The sequence below is a fragment of the Pseudorca crassidens genome, chromosome 2 (genome assembly GCF_039906515.1).
Source record: "Pseudorca crassidens isolate mPseCra1 chromosome 2, mPseCra1.hap1, whole genome shotgun sequence".
Taxonomy (NCBI): Eukaryota; Metazoa; Chordata; class Mammalia; order Artiodactyla; family Delphinidae; genus Pseudorca; species Pseudorca crassidens.
The window spans coordinates 81,485,634-81,507,213 of NC_090297.1; the positions used below are offsets into that span (position 1 = coordinate 81,485,634).

Sequence of the window (21,580 nt, forward strand, 5' to 3'; positions counted from 1 at the left end):
CCACTGAGCCAAAGTCCCTGGTTTGGCCATCATTTTATCCATATAGTTATCATAATCAATTTTTCTGGCCCGGAATACCTCTCATACATCTGCCTCTACTAGGTACATGAGCTTTTTTTTTTTTTTTTTTTTTTTTTTTGCTGTACGCGGGCCTCTCACTGTTGTGGCCTCTCCCGTTGCGGAGCACAGGCTGCGGACATGCAGGCTCAGCGGCCATGGCTCACGGGCCCAGCCGCTCTGCGGCACGTGGGATCTTCCCGGACCGGGACACGAATCCGTGTCCCCTGCATCGGCAGGCAGACTCTCAACCGCTGCGCCACCAGGGAAGCCCAGTACATGAGCTTTTGCTAAAAGCAGTTTGTTACAGGTTGGGTTCTCTGGGAAGCAGACCCTGAGATGGAAAGTAGCACATGGGAAGTTTATTTAGGAATCTCTTAAAATCAACACTTATAGGGGAAGGGAAGAAAGAAAGAGTGGGCAGAGGGAGAATTTGGCTGCAATGTAGCCACAACAAGGTCTTAGCTGACTCCATGGGAAGGTCTGAAGTTAAGATGATCCTTGAGCTGTCTCCTGCTGAAGTAAAGGAACCTGACGGCCAATAATGTTGAACATCTTTTGCTGTGCTCGTTGGCCATTTGTTGATTATCTTTGGAGAAATTTCTCTCTTTTTAAAATCAGTAATGTTGTTTAATCTATTTGTTATACAGAAGAGGAAATAAAGGAACGTAGAGTTATTTTAACAAGATTGCCCAAATAAAATCCGAGCAGGGCATACAGCATTTCGTTCCCACCTTCTTTCTTTCTTTCTTTTTAAAAAAATATTTATTTATTTCGGCTGCACAGGGTCTTAGTTGCGGCATGCAGGATCTAGTTCCGCGAACAGGGATCAAACCCAGGCCCCCTGCCTTGGGACCACAGAGTCCTACCCACTGGACCACCAGGGAAGTCCTTCCACCTTCTTTCTTGAATGACCCTGGACCATTGACGCAACCAAGCATCACAAGGCCTTGGCATAAGCCATTCCAGAGTCTAAAGAATTAGACTTAAAAGTCAAGCAGGGACTTCAAAGTTTGATTCTATTAAAAATGAACTCATATATATTTTTTCAAGCAAACTATTCTCAGGGGATTCTTAAGAGTCCTTTCTCAAAATGACTAGGTTTCACAATTAACCTTTGTGAATTTTTTTTAAAATAAATTTATTTATTTATTTTTGGCTGCATTGGGTCTTTGTTGCGGGCTTTCTCTAGTTGTGGCGAGCGGGGGCTACTCTCGGTTGCGGTGTGTGGGCTTCTCATTGTGGTGGCTTCACTTGTGTGGCTCACGGGCTCCAGGCGCGCGGGCTCAGTAGTTGAGGCACACCGGCTTAGTTGCTTCACGGCATGTGGGATCTTCTCAGACCAGGGCTCAAACCGGTGTCCCTGCGTTGGCAGGCGGGTTCTTAATCACCATGCCACCACGGAAGTCCCCAACCTTTGTGAATTTTAAGCAGAAGAACAAAATTAAGCTGTTAAAGGATCAAATGAGATAATGTATGACAAAGGAAATACAAGGGATTATCATGATTAAATATGTTTCTTGGTTTACCACAATATTTGCCCTATGCTAGAAAGTGAATAAGTAATTTTAAAAGAACTAAATTATAGTTTTTTTAAGGCTCTTTAAAAAAATTAATTTCTGGGTTTCCCTGGTGGCACAGTGGTTGAGAGTCCGCCTGCCGATGCAGGGGACACGGATTCGTGCCCCGGTCCGGAAAGATCCCACATGCCGCGGAGCAGCTAGGCCCGTGAGCCATGGCTGCTGAGCCTGCGCGTTCGGAGCCACAGCAGTGAGAGGCCCGCGTACCGCCAAAAAAAAAAAAAAATTAATTTCTTCCTTCCAGTTTTATTGAGCTATAATGACATATAGCACCGTATAAATTTAAGGTAAACAGCATAATGATTTGACTTACATACATCATGAAATGATGACCAAAATAAGTGTAGTGAACATCCATCATCTCATATAGATAAAAAATAAAAGAAAAAACAGTTTTTTCTCCTTGCGATGAGAACTCTTAGGGTTTACTCTCTTAACAACTTCCATATATAAGATAGAGCAGTGTTACTTATATTAATCATGTTGTACATTGTGTCCGTAGTACTTACTTATCTTATAACTGGAAGTTTGTAACTTTTGACCACCCTCATCCAGTTCCTCCTCCCACCACTGTCTGTCTCTGATGACCACAAATCTTATCTCTTTTCTATAAGTTTGTCTGTTTGTTTTTGAAGTATAATTGATCTATAACACTATGTTAGTTCCTGGCACACAACACAGTGATTTGATATTTCTATACATTTTAAATGATCATCACAATAAGTCTAGTTACCATCTGATACTATACAAAAATATGACTATATTCTGCACACTGTACATTTCATTCCCGTGACATTTTGTAACTGGAAGTTTGTACCTCTTAATCTCTTTTATCCCCTTACCCACTTCCCCTCTGGCAACTACCTGTTTGTTCTTTGTATCTATGACTTGGTTTCTGTTTCATTTTGTTTGTTCACTTGTTTTGTTTTTTAGATTTTACATCTAAGTAAAATCATACAGTATTTGTCTTCTCTGTCTGATTTATTTCACTTAACATAATATCTTCTAGATCCAAATGTTGCAAATGGCAAGATTTTATTCTTTTTTATGGCTCAGTAATATTCCATTGTGTATATATACCACATCTTCGTCCATTCATCTATTGATGTCCACTTAGGTTGCCTTCATATCTTGGCTATTGCAAATAATGCTGCAATGAACATAGGGATGCATATATCATTTTGAAATAGTGTTTTCGTTTTCTTCAGAAATATACCCAGGTGTGGAATTGTTGGATTGTATGGTAGTTCTATTTTTAATTTTTTGAGGATCCTCCATACTATTTTCCATAGTGGCTGCACCAGTTTACATTCCCACCAACAGTGCACAAGGGATCCCTTTTCTCCACATCCTTACCAACACTTGTTTTCCTTTGATAATATCCATTCTGACAGATGATATCTTATTGTGGTTTTGATTGTTTGCATTTCCGTGATGATTAGTGTTGTTGAACGTCTTTTCATGTGCCTGTTGGCCATCTGTATGTCTTCTTCGGAAAAATGTTTATTCAGGTCTTCTGCCCTTTTTTTTTTTTTTTTTTTTTTTGTGGTATGCGGGCCTCTCACTGTTGCGGCCTCTCCCGTTGCGGAGCACAGGCTCCGGACGCGCAGGCTCAGCGGCCACGGCTCAAGGGCCCAGCCGCTCTGCGGCGTGTGGGATCCTCTCGGACCAGGGCACGAACCTGTGTCCCCTGCATCGGCAGGCAGACTCTCAACCACTGCGCCACCAGGGAAGCCCTGCCCATTTTTTAATTGAGTTGGCTGTTTTTTTTATATTGAGTTGTATGAGTTCTTTGTATATTTTGGATATTAACCCCTTATCGGATATATCATTTGCAAATATCTTCTCCCATTCAGTAGGCAGCCTTTTCATTTTGTTGATAGTTTCCTTCACTGTGCAAAAGCTTTTTAGTTTGATCTAGTCTCATTTGTTTATTTTTGCCTTTTTTTCCCTTGCCCGAGGAGACATATTAAAAAAAAATATTGCCAAGGCCAATGTCAAAGAGCATACTGCCTGTGTTTCTGGAGAAATTTCTATTCATATCCTTTGCCCATTTTCAATTAAATTGTTGGTCTTTTCATAAGAGATTTGAGTTCTTTATATATTCTGATTAAATGTCCTTATCAGATATGATTTCCAAATATTTTTTCCCATTTACTTTATTATTTTTTTAAGATAAATTTATTTACTTATTTTAATATATTTATTTATTTATTTTTGGCTGTGTTGGGTCTTCGTTGCTGCGTGCGGGCTTTCTCTGGTTGCAGTGAGTGGGGTCTACTCTTTGTTGTGTTGCGCGGGCTTCTCATTGCAGTAGCGTCTCTTGTGGAGCGTGGGCTCTAGGTGCGTGGGCTCAGTAGCTGTGGCTCGCGGGCTCTAGAAGGCATCCTCAGTAGTTGTGGCGCATGGGCTTAGTTGCTCTGCGGCATGTGGGATCTTCCTGGACGAGGGATTGAACCTGTGTCCCCTGCATTGGCAGGCGTATTCTTAACCACTGTGCCACCAGAGAAGTCCCCCTGTTTACTTTCTTGTTAGTGTCCTTTGAAATACAATTTTTTTTCATTTTGATGTCCAATTTATCTATTTTTTCTTTACTTGTGCTATTGGTATCATATCTAAGAAACCATTATCTAATCCAAGGTCACAGGTATGTTTTCTTCTAAGAGTTTTATAGTTTTATCTTTTAAAGTCTTTAATTTTTAACTAATTTTTGTACCTGAAGTGCAAGTAACAATTCAACATGGACAACAGCCTATACACTATAACACTTGATCAAAACACAAAGCAATCCAGTGAGATCCTCTGAAGGCTTAAAGTAAACAGAGAGATTCTCTATTAGAACCCCTGGCTGTGTGTATTCAAAAGAAAGAGCAGGGCTTCCCTGGTGGCGCAGTGGTTGAGAGTCCACCTGCCGATGCAGGGGACATGGGTTCATGCCCTGGTCCAGGAAGATCCCACATGCCGCGGAGAGGCTGGGCCCGTGAGCCATGGCCTCTGAGCCTGCGCATCCGGAGCCTGTGCTCCGCAACGGGAGAGGCCACAGCAGCGAGAGGCCCGCGTACCGCAAAAAAAAAAAAAAAAAAGTGCATATGTAAAAAGACCAAATAACTAATCTGCTCTAAGACCAGTATTTTCCTGAAAAAAAAATTTAAAAAAATAAATAAAAGGGGTGACTCTCCATACTGTAAACAAACAAATAAGCAAACAAATAACAAACAAAATCACACAACTAATTAACTCTTATTCATCCTTGAGATAATAGTTCTAACATCTGTTCCTTAGGGAAGACTTCCCTAGACCTCCACACTAGGTATAAGGTCTCATAGTCCCACAAAGCTTTCATTCACAGCAGCATGTAATTACGCACTTGTGACAATATTTCATTAGTATCTGTCCCCCCTACAACCCACATGCTACATTGAAATGCCAAGAGGGCCAATAATCCCAGTTTTCAGTGCAATGGCTGACATATAGTAAACATTAGATAATATTTTTATTAATAGATTTTAATTTTTAGAAGTTTTAGGTTTATAGAAAAATCGAGCAGATATACAGAGTTACCATATAATGTTCCCTCCCCCACCCTGGTTTCCCATATTATATCTTTAGCGTGGTATTTTTGTTAGAATTAAAGAGACAATATTGAAACATTAACTGAAGTCCATAGTTTACATTAAGGTTCATTCTTTGTGTTGTATAGTTCTATGGGTTTTGACAACTGCATAATGTCATGATCCACCATTATAGTGTAATACATAATAGTTTCATGACGCTAAAAATCTCCTGTGTTCTTCCTATTTATCCCTCCCTCTCTCTCCTCCCTAACCTCTGGCAACTATTGATCTTTTTACTGTCTCTATAGTTTTGCCTTTTCCAGAATATCACAGTGTTGAACTCATACAGTGTGTAGCCTTTTCAGACTGGCGTCTTTCACTTAGCAATATGCATTTGTTTCCTCCATGTCCTTTCATTGCTTCATAGCTCATTTCTTTTTATCATTGAATGATATCCTACTGTAAGGATGTACCATAGTTTGTTTATCCATTCAACTGTTGAAGGACATGTTGGTTGCTTCTAGTTTTGCTACAAACATATGTAACCATTCATGTGCAAGTTTTTGTGTGGACATATTTATATTTATTTGGGTAAACACCTAAGATTGTGATTCCCAGATCATATGGTAAGACTGTACCTAGTTTTGTAAGAAACTGCCAAACTGTCTTCTAAAGTGCCTGTACCATTCTCCAGCAATGATAAGAGTTCCTACTGCTCTACATCTTCACCAGCATTTGGTTTTATCAGCATTTTGGATTTTAGCCATTCTAATAGGTGTGTAATAGTATCTCATCGTTTTAATTCGCAGTTCCTTAATGACGTATGATGTTGAGCATCTTTTCATATGTTTTATTTGCCATCTTTATGTCTTCTTTGGTAAGTTGTCTGTTCAGGTTTTTTGCCCATTTTTAATTGGGTTCTTTGTTTTCTTATTGTTGAGCTTTAAAAGTTCTTTGTATTTTTTGGATATGTTCTTTACTGGATGTGTTTTGCAAATATTTTCTCCCATTCCTTGATTTCCTTTTCTTAACGGTGTCTTTTGCAGAGTGAAGTTAATTTTCATAAAGTTCAACTTATCGATTTTTTAATTCATGGAGCATGGTTTTAGTGGTGCGTCTAAAAGCAAATTGCCAAACCCAAATCGCAAAGACTTTCTCCTATATTATCTTCTGTAAGTTTTATAGTTTTGCATTTTACATTTCTTTGTATACTCAGTAGCATTTGTTAGATAAATTAAGGAAGGTTAGTGTCAACAGAAATGGAACAGATGAGTTTGGGTGGGAAGAAAGTTACTGGTTCTACCGATTTTGAAGGCATCAGCATAAAATGAACAGTTAAAGCCTGTTGGGAACTCATCCAGAGAACTAAGTTGCAGGTTAAGACATAGTTGAGACAGCCAGTTGATCAGAGGGCAGGATTCAGGGTAGACCAAGGACAGATAAGTCAGAAGAGACATAAAGATCTGGTTCACCAGTCAGAATTTCAAGAGAGGGAGTCCAGTACCCTGGAGAGCTCCCCACGTTTTGACAGCCTGGGAGCTTTCAAACGCTCCTAGATGACAGCATTTACATTTTCTCACAGGTTACATGACCAGAAACCTATATCACTGTACTGCATGAGTTTTAAATATCCTTTTAACTATTACAAGAGTGGAAAAATTAGGAAAAAGAGAGGAACATAAAGAAGGAAAAAAAAATCTTACCACAGAGATAATGATTAACTAATGACAGCGGTGAAACAAGATCCACAAATTGACCCTATTTATTCATTCCTGTTTTCTTTTGTCAGTAATCCTTCAAATACTCCAGTTTAATTTGTACATTTTGTGAAATTAAATTTGAATAGCCAAGATTATGTAATTAAATATATTCTGATTCATTTTTAATTACTATTTTTGCCAAACCCTTGTTCCTGGCATAGGAGAGACAGGGAAGAACACTAGTGAAGCAAACTGGACTGGAGTACCAAGGCTTGATTAGGTGTGTAGCTTTCCATCTAATACCAGCCCTCTCCTTTATTGAGCTCTAGCTGAACTTCCTGCTGCATACTTGACATCTTATTTTAATATCCCATGGGCACCTTAAACTCAAATTGTTCAGAACTTAGTTAATTAGCTTTTCCCTCAAATTGTTCCATATCTTTTATTATCTATCTTGGTTAATTTTAATATCAGCCACCTTATCCAGTCTTTGCAAAAATGAAGAAGGGAAGAAAGAAAGGAAAGAGGGAAGAAGATACGAAGAAATACAGTCATCATCTCTCACCTCACTCAAGCCACAGACCTCAAAGATTATCCTCAAATCAATTCATTCTGTCACCTATCTCTTCCAGTGACTGCCAAGTTTTGTTGGCATCTCCTTCTGTCTCTGATGTCTCTTCTTTCCTTGCTGTTCAGACCTTCAGCCATTACTCACCTAGACAGTTGCAGCAGCCTCTTTATTTGCAGTATTTCCCATCTTGAATCCAATTTCCACACTACCACCAGAGCGATATTTCTAAAGGATGGATTTATTTAAAAATCCTCTGATGATTCTCCTATTTCTCTATAGGATAGTGATTAAAAAATCATCTCCAGAGTCAAACAAAACTGGATTCAGGGAATTCCCTGATGGTCCAATGGTTAGGACATGGCGCTTTCACTGGGGTGGCCCAGGTTCAATCCCTGGTCAGACAACTAAGATCCTGCAAGCTGCGTAGTGCTGCCAAAACAAACAAACAAAAATCGGATTCAGATCTGCACTTACTGTTCTGTGACCCTGGACAATTTGCTTATCTTCTCTGTACCTCAGATGCTTTACCTGTAAAACAGGAATTGATAATATTGGGAATATTAAATAAAGTAGCATATGTAAAGTACTTTTTCACACATCTTAGCAGAGGGTAAACATTCAATAAATATTATTATTATTACTATTATTATAATAATGGAAGTTCAAACTTCACTGCATGTTAGTAGATTTAAAATATTTTGATAGCCCAGAATAGCAAATCCTTCTTTGGGAAAACATCTTATCTCCCAGTCCAGTCCAGTACTCTGCCTCTTGCGGTGACAGCTAATAAGACTCCACTCTTTTGGCTACAGGGATGGGCATTGGTTCAATTTTTGTTGACTATCTCATCTTCTTGCCTATAACATCTGGTTCAGGATAAGCATGTGACCCGAGCCTAGCCCAACAGAATACTTCACTGGGATTTTTTTGGCTGGTACACTAAAGGTGGGGGGTAGGGATGGGGGAAGGAGGTAGAGGTAGAAAATTCCCTTTTCTTAATTGGTTCCTCTAGAAGATATAACCTTCCTAAAAGCCCTGTTTCCCACTAAACAGAGAACGCCATCTGCAGAGGAAGAGATGAAACACCATTCAGAGAGAAGAGATGAGAGAGAGAGAGAGGGAGAGAGACGGAGGATCCTTATATCTCTTTAGTTTCTGTTTCTAGGCAACACCAAGGCAAGGGTTTTCACCTTTCCAAGGCTTGTTCTGGTTACAGTCATGACCCTTGCAATGAAAAAAGTCTTGACTGATACCACTTGTCATACGAGGTCTCTCACGATAAGACCCAACCACCTTTCAATCCTATTTCTATCTTTCACAGTAGGTTTCACTAAATTTGTTCTTATTCCTAACATGCATCACACCCTTCACACCTCTGTACATTTGTGTATCTCAATTACTTATTAATGGCACTATCTCCACACTCTAAGCCCTCCAGCTCACTTTGTGGATATATATTATCAATGCTTGTACCCTGTCCTGAACACTGTGTAGCACAGTTTTTCTGTTATTTATTGTTAAATAAATACCCATTTAAAATTTTATTTATATAAAGGCAGATCTGTGGTCCAAATGTGTTTCCAGGAATAGGGATATAAAGAATAGTAATGGCTTCCTACCCTCAAGAAGCTCACAGTTGAATCAGGGGAGTCAGACATGTAATAACTGCTGTAAGAGAAAAAAATACTTTTACATATATTATTTCATTTAATCCAAATGATAAAGCTTTAATGTTGATATTCTTATCCTCCCCATTGAATTCAGCAAAGAAGCTCAGGCTGTGAGAGTTTAGGAAACTTGCCCAAGATCACTCAGCTAATAAAGTGAGAGAGGCTGGCCAGCAACTCATGTCCTTTGTCTTCCAGCGTTCCTGCTTCTGTTATTCTGTCTCTCACATCATGCTTTCTGTCTTTTCTTGTCTACATCTTTGAACACTCAGTGGACAAAATAGCAGAGCAAAGCAGATAAGATGCTTTACTTTTTCTTACCACTGGATAATTCTCTCTCTCATCCCCTTCCTCCTAGCTTTTGCTGATTTAATCTTCAAAAGCTTCTGTCATAGGCAGGATATGTCACAAGCATGAATTGGAACCTAGTTCTTCTGACTCTTTTTTTTTTGGGCCGTGCTGTGTGACATGCAGGACTTTACCCAACCAGGGATCGAACCTGTGCACCCTGCAATGGAGGCGTGGAGTCTTAACCACTGGACCGCCAGGGAAGTCCCTTATGACTCTTAATTGAGTGATTTGTTTTGACTGCACACACAGTTTTCACTTGCCTTAAATTTTTGACTGCCAAGACAGCACAAATATCATTTGATGGAAGCACATGTAAATTATTCTGGGATTAGGGTAGGGGAAAGATGATTTGACAAGCCTGAGGAATGTGCACATGCTACAGGGTCCCAGCTCTGGGGAAGCTTTGCACACTGTGGGAGGCTGCTGAGAGTACACTTTGGAACCAGGAAGGAAAACCACTTTATTCTTATTTTTTTAATATCTTTATTGGAGTATAATTGTGTTACAATGTTGTGTTAGTTTCTGCTGTATCACAAAGTGAATCAGCTATACATATACATATATCCCCATATCTCTTCCCTCTTGCGTCTCCTTCCCACCCTCACTATCCCACCCCTCTAGGTGGTCACAAAGCACCGAGCTGATCTCCCTGTGCTATGCAGCTGCTTCCCACTAGCTATCTATTTTACATTTGGTAGTGTATATATGTCCATGCCACTCTCTCACTTCGTCCCAGCTTACCCTTCCCCCTCCCTGTGTCCTCAAGTCCATTCTCTATGTCTGCGTCTTTATTCCTGTCCTGCCCCTAGGTTCATCAGAACCACTTTTTGTTTTTAGATTCCATATATATGTGTTAACATACAGTATTTGTTTTTCTCTTTCTGACATACTTCACTCTGTATGACAGACTCTAGGTCCATCCACCTCACTACAAATAACTCGATTTCATTTTTTTATGGCTGAGTAATATTCCATTGTATATATGTGCCACATCTTCTTTATCCATTCATCTGTCGATGGACACTTAGGTTGCTTCCATGTCCTGGCTATTGTAAATAGAGCTGCAATGAACATTGTGGTACATGACTCTTTTTGAATTATGGTTTTCTCAGGGTATATGCCCAGTAGTGGGATTGCTGGGTCATATGGTAGCTCTACTTTCAGTTTTTTAAGGAACTTCCACACTGTTCTCCATAATGGTTCTATCAATTTACATTCCCATCAACAGCGCAAGAGGGTCCCCTTTTCTCCACATCCTCTCCACCATTTATTGTTTGTAGATTTTTGATGATGGCCATTCTGACCCGTGTGATGTGATACTTTACTGTAGTAGGAAAACCATTTTACATGGCACGGTCTCTCCAGCACTCTCCTCTGACAAAGCTTAACATTCTGCCAGCTGGTGAGGGAAAAATATTTAAAGGGTCCACATCCATTTTCACAAAACAAGTAATGAAGGGTGAATTTGGAAATGGTAGGTAATAAATTGATAATGGGCATGCTATATTTTAAGATGTATTATATGAGGGGTTTAAATTTGCTATATATATTTTTACAACAAATAACTGGGTTTAAAAACAATGTTCATGTTACATATGGACGTTTCAGTTTTGGATAAAAAGGAAAGGAATTTTAACAAATCCTTTTGATTTGATTATTATGAAAACATTCTTTATTTTTTTATATATATTTCAGATCCATTTCCCTTTTCAGACCAATGAAAGCAAACACTATAAGGACACAGAATGTGTTTCCTTTTTTTTTTTTTAACATCTTCATTGGAGTATAATTGCTTTACAATGGTGTGTTAATTTCTGCTGTATAACAAAGTGAATCAGCTATACATATACATACATATCCATACCTCCTCCCTCTTACTTCTCCCTCCCACCCTACATATCCCACCCCTCTAGGTGGTCACAAAGCACCAAGCTGATCTTCCTGTGCTATGTGGCTGCTTCCCACTAGCTATCTATTTTACATTTGGTAGTGTATATATGTCCATGCCACTCTCTCACTTCGTCCCAGCTTACCCTTCCCCCTCTCCATGTCCTCAAGTCCACTCTCTATGTCTGCATCTTTATTCCTGTCCTGCCCCTAGGTTCATCAGAACCATTGTTGGGTTTTTTTTGTTTTTTTTTTACAGAATGTGTTTCTTTGATGTCTCTGACTTGTCTAGTTATTCATATTTCTATCTCTGCACAATGAATAATGTAAAAGATCTTCTAGTCTTTCTCCACAGAGAATAATAGCTAATAATTGAGAGCTTGTACGTTTATAAACACAGTATTTTATAACATTCTCTGTGATTTTTCAATTATATAAATTTTTATAAATTTTGAGAATTACCTAATATTTTGAATATTCTCAAATTTTTGTATTTTTCATTTTTGGCTTTGAATATGGTAGAGAGCTCAATGCTATTATTGAGTTCTGTTACATATTAACATATCTAGATTGTTTCAGTCAGAGTAAATTAAAATATGCTGGGTGGCAGACAACTCCAAATTGCAGTGGTTTAACACAACAAGAGTTTGTTTCTCTAATTAAAAATTTACATGCAAAAAGATGAATACAGGCCCATACCTCACAGTATACACAAAAATTAACTCAAATGGATCATAGACTTAAATGTAAGAGCTAAACCTATAAAACTTCCATGAGAAAACATAATAGAAAATCTTTGTGATCTTGGGTCAGGCAAAGAGTTCTTAGCTATAACATCAAAAGCATATGGCATTGAAAAAAGATCCATTGAACTTTATCAAAATTAAGAAACTTTTGTGCTTCAAAAGACACCATTAGAATATTACTCAGCCATCAAAAGAAACTAAATTGAGTTATTTGTAGTGAGGTGGATGGACCTAGAGTCTGTCATACAGAGTGAAATATGTCAGGAAGAGAAAAGCAAATACTGTATGCTAACACATATTTATGGAATCCAAAAAAATTTTTTTAATGGTTCTGAAGAACCTAGGGGCAGGACAGGGATAAAGACGCAGACATAGAGAATGGACTTGAGGACACGGGGAGGGGGAAGGGTAAGCTGGGACGAAGTGAGAGAGTGGCATGGACATATATACACTACCAAATGTAAAATAGATAGCTAGTGGGAAGCAGATGCATAGCACAGGGAGATCAGCACAGGGAGATCAGCTCGGTGCTTTGTGTCCACCTAGAGGGGTGGGATAGGGAGGGTGGGAGGGAGTCGCAAGAGGAAGGAGATATGGGGATATATGTATACATATAGCTGATTCACTCTGTTATAAAGCAGAAACGAACACACCATTGTAAAGCAATTATACTCCAATAAAGGTGTTAAAAAAAAGTGGTTAAAAGATTTGAATATATGTTTCACCAAACAAGATATAAGAATGGCTAATAAGCACATGAAAAGATGCTCAACATCATTAGCCATTAGGGAAATACAGATTGAAACCATGAAAGGAAACGACTTCACTCCCACTGGAGTCAGTAAAATAAAAAAGATAGACAATAACAAGTATTGGTGAGGATGTGGAGAAATCAGAACTCTCTCTCATTGCTTACACTTTGGAAAACACTTTGGCAGTATCTCAATAGCTTAAACATAAACTTACCATACAATGCAGCAATTCCACTTCTAGGAATCGATCCAAGAAAAGTAAAAACAAGTATCTACACAAGACTTGTACACAAATATTCATAGCATCATTATTCATAATAGCCCCAAACTGGAAACAATTCAAATGTGCATCAACTGGTGAATGAATAAACAAAATATGGCACATTCATACAATGGAGTACTATTCAGCAATGAAAAGGAAAGAACAAGAGACACATGGTACAATGTGGATGAACCTCAAAAACATTGTGCTGAGTGAAAGAAGTCAGACCAAAAGACGACATACTGTGTGAGTCCATTTATGAAATGGCCAGAAAAGGCATTTCTATGGAGACAGATAACAGATTGCCTGAGTTTGGAAGTCAGAACAAGGATTGATTGCAAACAGGCATAATGAATTCTTTTAGGGTGATGGAAACATCCTAAAACTGGATTGTGGTGATGGTTGCACAACTTTAGTCTCTGCTTGTGGCATTTTTCACAGAACTGGAACAAAAAATTTCACTATTTGTATGGAAACACAAAAGACCCCGAATAGCCAAAGCAATCTTGAGAACGAAAAACGGAGCTGGAGGAATCAGGCTCCCTCACTTCAGACTATACTACAAAGCTACAGTAATCAAGACAGTATGGTACTGGCACAAAAACAGAAAGATAGATCAATGGAACAGGATAGAAAGCCCAGAGATAAACCCACGCACATATGGTCACCTTATCTTTGATAAAGGAGGCAGGAATGTACAGTGGAGAAAGGACAGCCTCTTCAATAAGTGGTGCTGGGAAAACTGGACAGGTACATGTAAAACTATGCGATTAGATCACTCCCTAACACCATACACAAAAATAAGCTCAAAATGGATTACAGACCTAAATGTAAGGCCAGAAACTATCAAACTCTTAGAGGAAAACATAGGCAGGACACTATGACATAAATCACAGCAAGATCCTTTTTGACCCACCTCCTAGAGAAATGGAAATAAAAACAAAAATAAACCAATGGGACCTAATGAAATTTCAAAGCTTTTGCACAGCAAAGGAAACCATAAAGAAGACCAAAAGACAACCCTCAGAATGGGAGAAAATATTTACAAATGAAGCAACTGACAAAGGATTAATCTCCAAAATTTACAAGCAGCTCATGCAGCTTAATAACAGAAAAACAAACAATCCAATCCAAAAATGGGCAGAAGACCTAAATAGACATTTCTCCAAAGAAGATATACAGACTGCCAATAAACACATGAAAGGATGCTCAACATCACTAATCACTAGAGAAATGCAAATCAAAACTACAATGAGATATCTTCTCACACCAGTCAGAATGGCCATCATCAAAAAATCTAGAAACAATAAATGCTGGAGAGGGTGTGGAGAAAAGGGAACCCTCTTGCACTGTTGGTGGGAATGTAAATTGATGCAGCCACTGTGGAGAACAGTATGGAGGTTCCTTAAAAAACTACAAATAGAACTACCATATGACCCAGCAATCCCACTACTGGGCATATACCCTGAGAAAACCAACATTCGAAAAGAGTCATGTACCAAAATGTTCATTGCAGTTGTATTTACAATAGCCCGGAGATGGAAACAACCTAAGTGTCCATCATCAGATGAGTGGATAAAGAAGATGTGGCACATATATACAATGGAATATTACTCGGCCATAAAAAGAAACGAAATTGAGCTATTTGTGATGAGGTGGATAGACCTAGAGTCTGTCATACAGAGTGAAGTAAGTCAGAAAGAGAGACACAAATACCGTATGCTAACACGTATATATGGAATTTAAGAAAAAAAAATGTCATGAAGAACCTAGGGGTAAAACAGGAATAAAGACACAGACTTACTAGAGAATGGACTTGAGGATATGGGGAGGGGGAAGGGTAAGCTGTGACAAAGGGAGACAGAGGCATGGACATATATACACTACCAAACTTAAGGTAGATAGCTAGTGGGAAGCAGCCGCATAGCACAGGGAGATCAGCTCGGTGCTTTGTGACCACCTGGAGGGGTGGGATAGGGAGGGTGGGAGGGAGGGAGACGCAAGAGGGAAGAGATATGGGAACATATGTATATATATAACTGATTCATTTTGTTGTAAAGCAGAAACGAACACACCATTGTAAAGCAATTATACTCCAATAAAGATGAAAAAAATTATTTATTTTTTATACAGCAGGTTCTTATTAGTTATCTAGTTTATACATATTAGTGTATATATGTCAATTCCAATCTCCCAATTAGTCCCCCCACCCCCAATTTCCCCCCTTGGTGTCCATACGTTTGGTCTCTACATCTGTGTCTCTATTTCTGCCTTGCAAACTGGTTCATCTGTACTATTTTTCTAGGTTCCACATATGTGCGTTAATATACGGTATTTGTTTTTCTCTTTCTGACTTACTTCACTCTGTAAAAATATATATATTAAAAAATTTTTAACTTATTTTTGGCTGCTTTGGGTCTTCATTGCTGCACGTGGGCTTTCTCTAGTTGTGGTGAGCGGGGCTACTCTTCGTTGTGGAGCACGGGCTCTAGGTACAAGGGCTTCAGTAGTTGTGGCTCGCGGGCTCTAGAGTGCAGGCTCAGTAGTTGCGGCGCACAGGCTTAGTTGCTCCGTGGCATGTGGGATCTTCCCGGACCAGGGCTCGAACCCGTGTCCCCTGCATTGGCAGGCAGATTCTTAACCACTGTGTCACCAGGGAAGTCCCCAGAAATTCCTACGACCACAGTTACAGGAATTTTTTTTACTGTGCCTCCCTCAGTGCCCTTTATTCCCTGAGCACCTGGCTTCCTCAAATTAAATGATTGCCCTCTTGTACTTATATGTTTACATAGGCAAATAGCAAGCTTTTTTTTTTTAAATTTCAAAAAGACAGGCATCATTGACTTCTCTAATGTATAAGAAATTAGAACACTTTCGTGTGGCTAAAGAAGCCAAAAGTTATACTAGTAAGTGGAAATTATAGGAAGGCAGATTGTACATCTATACAAGGAATAACTTTCTAGTTATTAGTGTTTGTGAAATTGAAATGACTGCCTCTGAGGTACTGAACCACTGAAGATGTTGAAGCTGAGGGTTGCTGACCACTTGAGAGAAATGTTGAGGAGAATTTAGACCAAATGTTCTCTAAAACTGATATTCTGTGACTAGGCTTAGATGCACAGCAAATATACCTGTTTGTGTAATATCTTTATCCATTTTTGGACTGCATCTACTTTTTTTAAAGTTAAACTCTACTCAACCAAAAAGTGTGAAGGGCATTGAAGATATATTTTTGAGAAACTATGTTATCACAGAGTTCAAAATGAAACTTGAAGGGTAGCAGATAGACTGAAGCTGTCTTCTTAAACAGATTGAAAAACATGGTACTAATTATCCCTGTGATGTAATATGACACAAAATATAAAATGATTTTTAAAATATTTTGACAAAGTTATAAACAAAGGTCCCTCATGTGGCTACTAAGAGGAGCTGGGTTTTATCTAAGTAGAAGTCACAGAGACAAGCATGCACTCTCTGTCTGTCACTTGGAACCTCTGTCGGCAGCTAAGGGTCTGCCCTAGTACGAAAAAGTTCTGTATTCCTAAAATAAACCACTTTGCACGAAATTATTCTCAGATTTCATCACAATTAGTAAGGATTTGCAAAGCAAATAAACAGAGAAACCTTTCATCGTCAGGGAAAAAAAGTCCGAAAATCTTCTATATAAGCAGCTTCTGATAGGAAGGAATTTGGGGCTGGACAATAATCGCCGAACAAAATATAATTCTGACATCCAGGGTCTTTTCCGCGCTGAATGAAATTCGAACAGCAGGTCTCAGGGTGAAGATAAGAGATTTTCTCCACAGAAGGGATACTGGCAAGGCAAGACGTAGCGAGCACCGTCCTATTTCTCAGGAACAGAACATGCAGCGTGAAAGTTGGACACTATCTTCCCTCTGCAACACAAACAGCAGCAGTACAGCCTAGGGTCCCAAGCTCAGCGTTCACTATTGTGTTAGCGCCGGCGGCGGAAGGACTTATCCCCACCGCAAAGTTAAAGAGTCCTTCTTTGTTCAGTCCCTGCCGCGGACGCAGGGCACGGTGTTCTTCCGCGCTTACCACACAGTCTCCGCCCCCTCGCGGCTCTGGAGAGCTGCCATTCGGTCCCGGAGTCTCTCTGAGCTCCCAGAATGCACCGGCAGTCCGCGGGAAACCAAAATGGCGAAGGGTTGTAGTGAAGTGGGCTGTGTTTGAGGCCGGTGTAAGAACGCTCACTCTCTCCCCCCCCAACCTTCGTCCCCAGGTCCTCGGTTTGTGCGTGTGTATGTGCGGGGTGCCTGGTGGGGCGGGTGCCCGGTAAGTGCTCGGACTCGCAGGGGAAGCGCCCACGGGGTCGTGATTGGTTGTTTTTTCCTGTATGAAGCGGTTGGCACCACTGAAGTGACCGAATGAGGTGAGAGACCTTGGCCTGGGAACCAGGCTCTTCCGGAGGAGGTGGAGGGGGTGGGGAGGAGGAAGAAAGGAAGCAAGTATAAAAGGGAAAGATGGAGGCTCGAGGTGGGGGTGGGGGCTCCAGTGTACGTATGGGGGTGCCTTGCATATGTCGAAAAGAATGGATGGAAAGGGGCAGTCAGTTGGGTGTTGGAGAAAATAGGGACTAAAGGAGCGAGCAGGGCGTTGGGGAAGTCGGTTGGAGGAGCAAGATGAAACGTTGAGACGGGGAAGCTGTGTTTGGAGGGGCAGGAAGGAACCTGGGGGCGGGAGACGGTTGGAGGGGCAGGATGAACCTGGTGATGAGGGGGTGGGGAACCGAAGGGAGGAGCCGTGAGGAAATGGGGACTGAGGGAGATGAGGGGGACCAGAGTGCAGGGGTTGCCTGGGACCTTAGGGGCCGCAAAGGGAAGTAGCAGCATGAAACGGGAGGGTGGTGGAATTGCATGGAATTGGAGTATGGGGGTAGAGTAGAAGGGCAGGATGGAGTAGGAGGATAAGGGGAACACTAAGTAGAACGTGAGAGCAAACCCTGAAAGCTTAAGGGGAAGAAGTGGAAGGGAAAGTGTGAGATGGGGGAGAGGTACCTTATATTCGGAGCCCACCAAAAATTTGAGACAGTTTTCTGTTTAATTAAATCTAACTCGTATGCCTGCTTGGATGTAGATTTGTAGTATTGTATTCATTTTTACAACTGAGGTACTCACGGTTGAAGGGATTTTAACTAATTTGCCAAGATTTCTTAACATGTTTTAATAGTGCCAGAACTCTTAACTATGTGTTTTACAGTCTGGCGTCCTTGGTTGCTAGAATTTTTCTTTGGAAGCAGCTAGAGGGAACAGATGGATTTATCGGGGTGATTTGACGAACTGTGAGGGTTCCTGAACAATGGGTAAAGGGATATGGAATGCTATTCTATTCTTTAAAACATTGAACTTGGTTAAAGATAGAACCCATTTACTAATTCAAATATATAAACCTAGGTAGACCTGTGTATAACGTAAGAAAGCACCATGTGAGGTCAGTATAGAACTAGAAATATGTAAATAGTGCCTGATTTAATTTGACTCCAGATGCTCCGGTAGTAGTAACTTTCTCCTTCAGATTGATTCCAGGTGACCCTTCTGTACACTTTGCCTATAGGCTGGTTTCAATTTCCATGTTTTCATTCTCCCTTGAGAATTTCTTTTTTGAGCAGTGGATTGCAAAGACAGTGAATTTAAAAGTATTTAATGTGGGTAAAATAAAATGTACTTAAATTATTGAGTGACCTTTTCAGAGGTTTGAAATGCTTTAAATGGAGCCATTTTGACGAACAGCTGTAAGTGCCCAGTAGTTTTGGCAAGGAAAGAGCTGATTTTAAATGTCTTTTCTATTCTTGATATTTGGAATGTTATTCACACTCCAAGCATTTGTAGTGATAGCTTGCAAAGGGAATACAAGGTGAAACTTTTTTTTTTAGATTCCTAATATAAAAATCTATTTGAATTCATATTGTAAATTTGCTCGCCTTCATTTTTTTTAAGTGCTAAAAATATTCTGAAGTATTTGAATTAAGAGTGCACCTGTTTCCTGATAACTGCATATTCATGTCAATGGGCATTAACGGAAATCTATACCTATCATGATGAAATGCACACACAATTTTAGAACTAGAAGTATAGAAATCATCTGGTTAAACTTTTTTTCTAGATGAAACAAAATATATTTAATTATGCTTTTAATTATGCCTGTTACCTCAAAGCTCAGTTAGGAAAGGAATTTTATCCTTTGTATTTTGCTGTGGGTCATAAGTTCTTTGATGTCATGGATTATAAATATACCTTTTCATTAGATCTTTGACTGAAAGGATAATTTGCTTTATTTGTATTTCAGCATAATCTTTACATCTGACTTTAGGAAACTGGCAGTATAGTGATAATCTATTTTAACAGATGGGGAAATTTGCCTCTGAGCAGTTGCCATGGCTAACATCTGTAGCTTGGTGGTTCTGAAAGTAAAATTTAATTGCAGCTTTAGTTAGTCTAAACTTCCGTGAATGATACTCCTTGGTTGATATTTTTATGCTTTGTTTCCCGTGTTCTTCAAGATTTGTTTCTTGCAGCAAAATACAGTATAGCAATCCTAAATTGGAATATGGTAGTTTCTCTTTGGATGTTTTTTATGTATTCGAGTAGTGTTGTCCAATAGAACTTTCTGCAATGATGGCAGTTATCTATATCTGCTGTATCCAGTATGATAGCCATGGGCCAATGTGGTGTTGAACGCTAGAAATGTAACTGGTGAGGCTGATAATTGAATTTATTTCATTAAAACTAAAATTTAAATGGCCATATGTGACTGCTGTATTGGACAGCACAGTATTGCATCCATTTATTAGGCATTGTCACACCCATCAACCATGGAAACCACAGGAACTAAGGAACTGTCTTTGAACTAAGGAGATTCAGAACTATCTTTGAACTAGGGAGAGTCAAGTTCTCTTTGTACATTTTTAAGATGAAGTAATCTTCATTTTTGCCACGCATCACGTCTTCTGTCATTTCTCTGTTTTCATATAACATTGCAAAAGAATAGTGAAGGTATCAATGTCTCTGGTCTTTTTAAGATGTAAGTTTCTTTTTCCTTTGTCAAAAACAACAAAAATGGATTTTAGGAAAATTAGTTTACCTTGTTATTTTAAAAAATTTATTTTGTTATTTTTACTCAAAAAATTTCAAACATATACAAAGTGAATAGAAGTATAATGAACTGTTTTGTATCCATGCTTGTTTCATCTGTACTTCTACCCCCCCACTCCTTTGTTTTTATTATTTTTTAAAGTTTTTTGAGGGAAAATTTACACATCTTGAAGATCTTAACTCTACACTTTTAATAATAGTTTAATTGAGATATAATGCATGTATTATATTTATATATACATAACTCACATGTATATACCCTTTTAAGTTATAATTCAGTGATTTTTAGTATATTCAGAGTTGCACAACCGTCACCATTATCTAATTTCAGAGCATTTTATTACTCCAGAATGAAAGTGTATCCATTAGTAGTCACTCTCCATTCCTCCCTACCTGGGCCAACCACTAATCTACTTTTTGTGTTTATATTTGTCTGTCTTGGACATTTCATATGAATGGACTCATACATTTTTGTGGCCTTTTGTGTTTGGCTTCTTTCACCTAGCGTAATGTTTTCAGAGTATATCCATGTTGTAGCACATATCAGTACTTCCTTTTTATGGCTAAAATAGATTTCATTGTATGTACTACATTTTGTTCATTCATTCATCAGTTGATTGACATTGTTTTTTCCCCACTTTTTGGCTATTATGAATAATGCTACTATAAACATAACATGTACAGGGTTTGTATGGACACGTGCTTCCATTTCTCTTGGGTATGTAACTAGGAGTGGAATTGCTGGGTCAGGTGATACCTCTGTGTTTAATGTTTTGAGGAAATGTCAAGCCATTTTCCAAAGACCCTCCACCTTTTTACAGCCTCACCAGCAACTATGAGGGTTACAGTTTCTCCACATCCTTGCTTGTACTTGTCTGTCTTTTTGATCATAATCATCCTAGTGGGTGTGCAGTGGTATCTCCTCGTGGTTTTGATTTACATTACCCCGATGGGTAATGTTGTTGAGCATGTTTTGTAGTTATTGACCTGTTGTGTACCTTCTTTGAAGAACTGTCTATTCAGGTCCTTTGCCTATTTAAAAAAAAATTGGATTATTTCTCTTTTTACTGAGAGTTGTAAGCATTCTTTGTATATTTTGGATACAAGTCCCTCATCAGATGTATGATGTGCAATTATTTTCTCTTGTGGGTTGTCTTTTCACTTGATGGTGTCCTTTGTTTGTTTTTTTTTTTTTTTTTGGCAGTACCCGGGCCTCTCACTGTGGCCTCTCCCGTTGCGGAGCACAGGCTCCGGACGCGCAGGCTCAGCGGCCGTGGCTCATGGGCGTAGCCGCTCCGCGGCATGTGGGATCCTCCCAGACCGGGGCACAAACCCGTGTCC

General features: G+C 39.4%; 1 protein-coding gene across 6 annotated transcripts in view; it reads left to right on the forward strand.

The window, feature by feature from the left end:
- Nucleotides 1-17,202: 17,202 nt before the first annotated feature.
- The window catches only part of MTF2 (metal response element binding transcription factor 2), an 88,063-nt gene continuing 83,685 nt past the window's right edge, over nucleotides 17,203-21,580 (forward strand). For 3 of the 6 annotated variants that reach the window (XM_067726913.1, XM_067726911.1, XM_067726912.1), the window contains exon 1: nucleotides 17,208-17,520. Coding sequence is in view for 2 of the 6 variants with exons in the window: in XM_067726909.1 (XP_067583010.1) it covers nucleotides 17,516-17,520 (5 nt within the window). In the remaining 4 variants the exon portion in view is untranslated. Of the gene's footprint in view, nucleotides 17,521-21,580 lie in introns of all 6 variants that reach the window. The other 3 variants (XM_067726914.1, XM_067726909.1, XM_067726910.1) reach the window with 3 other exon arrangements.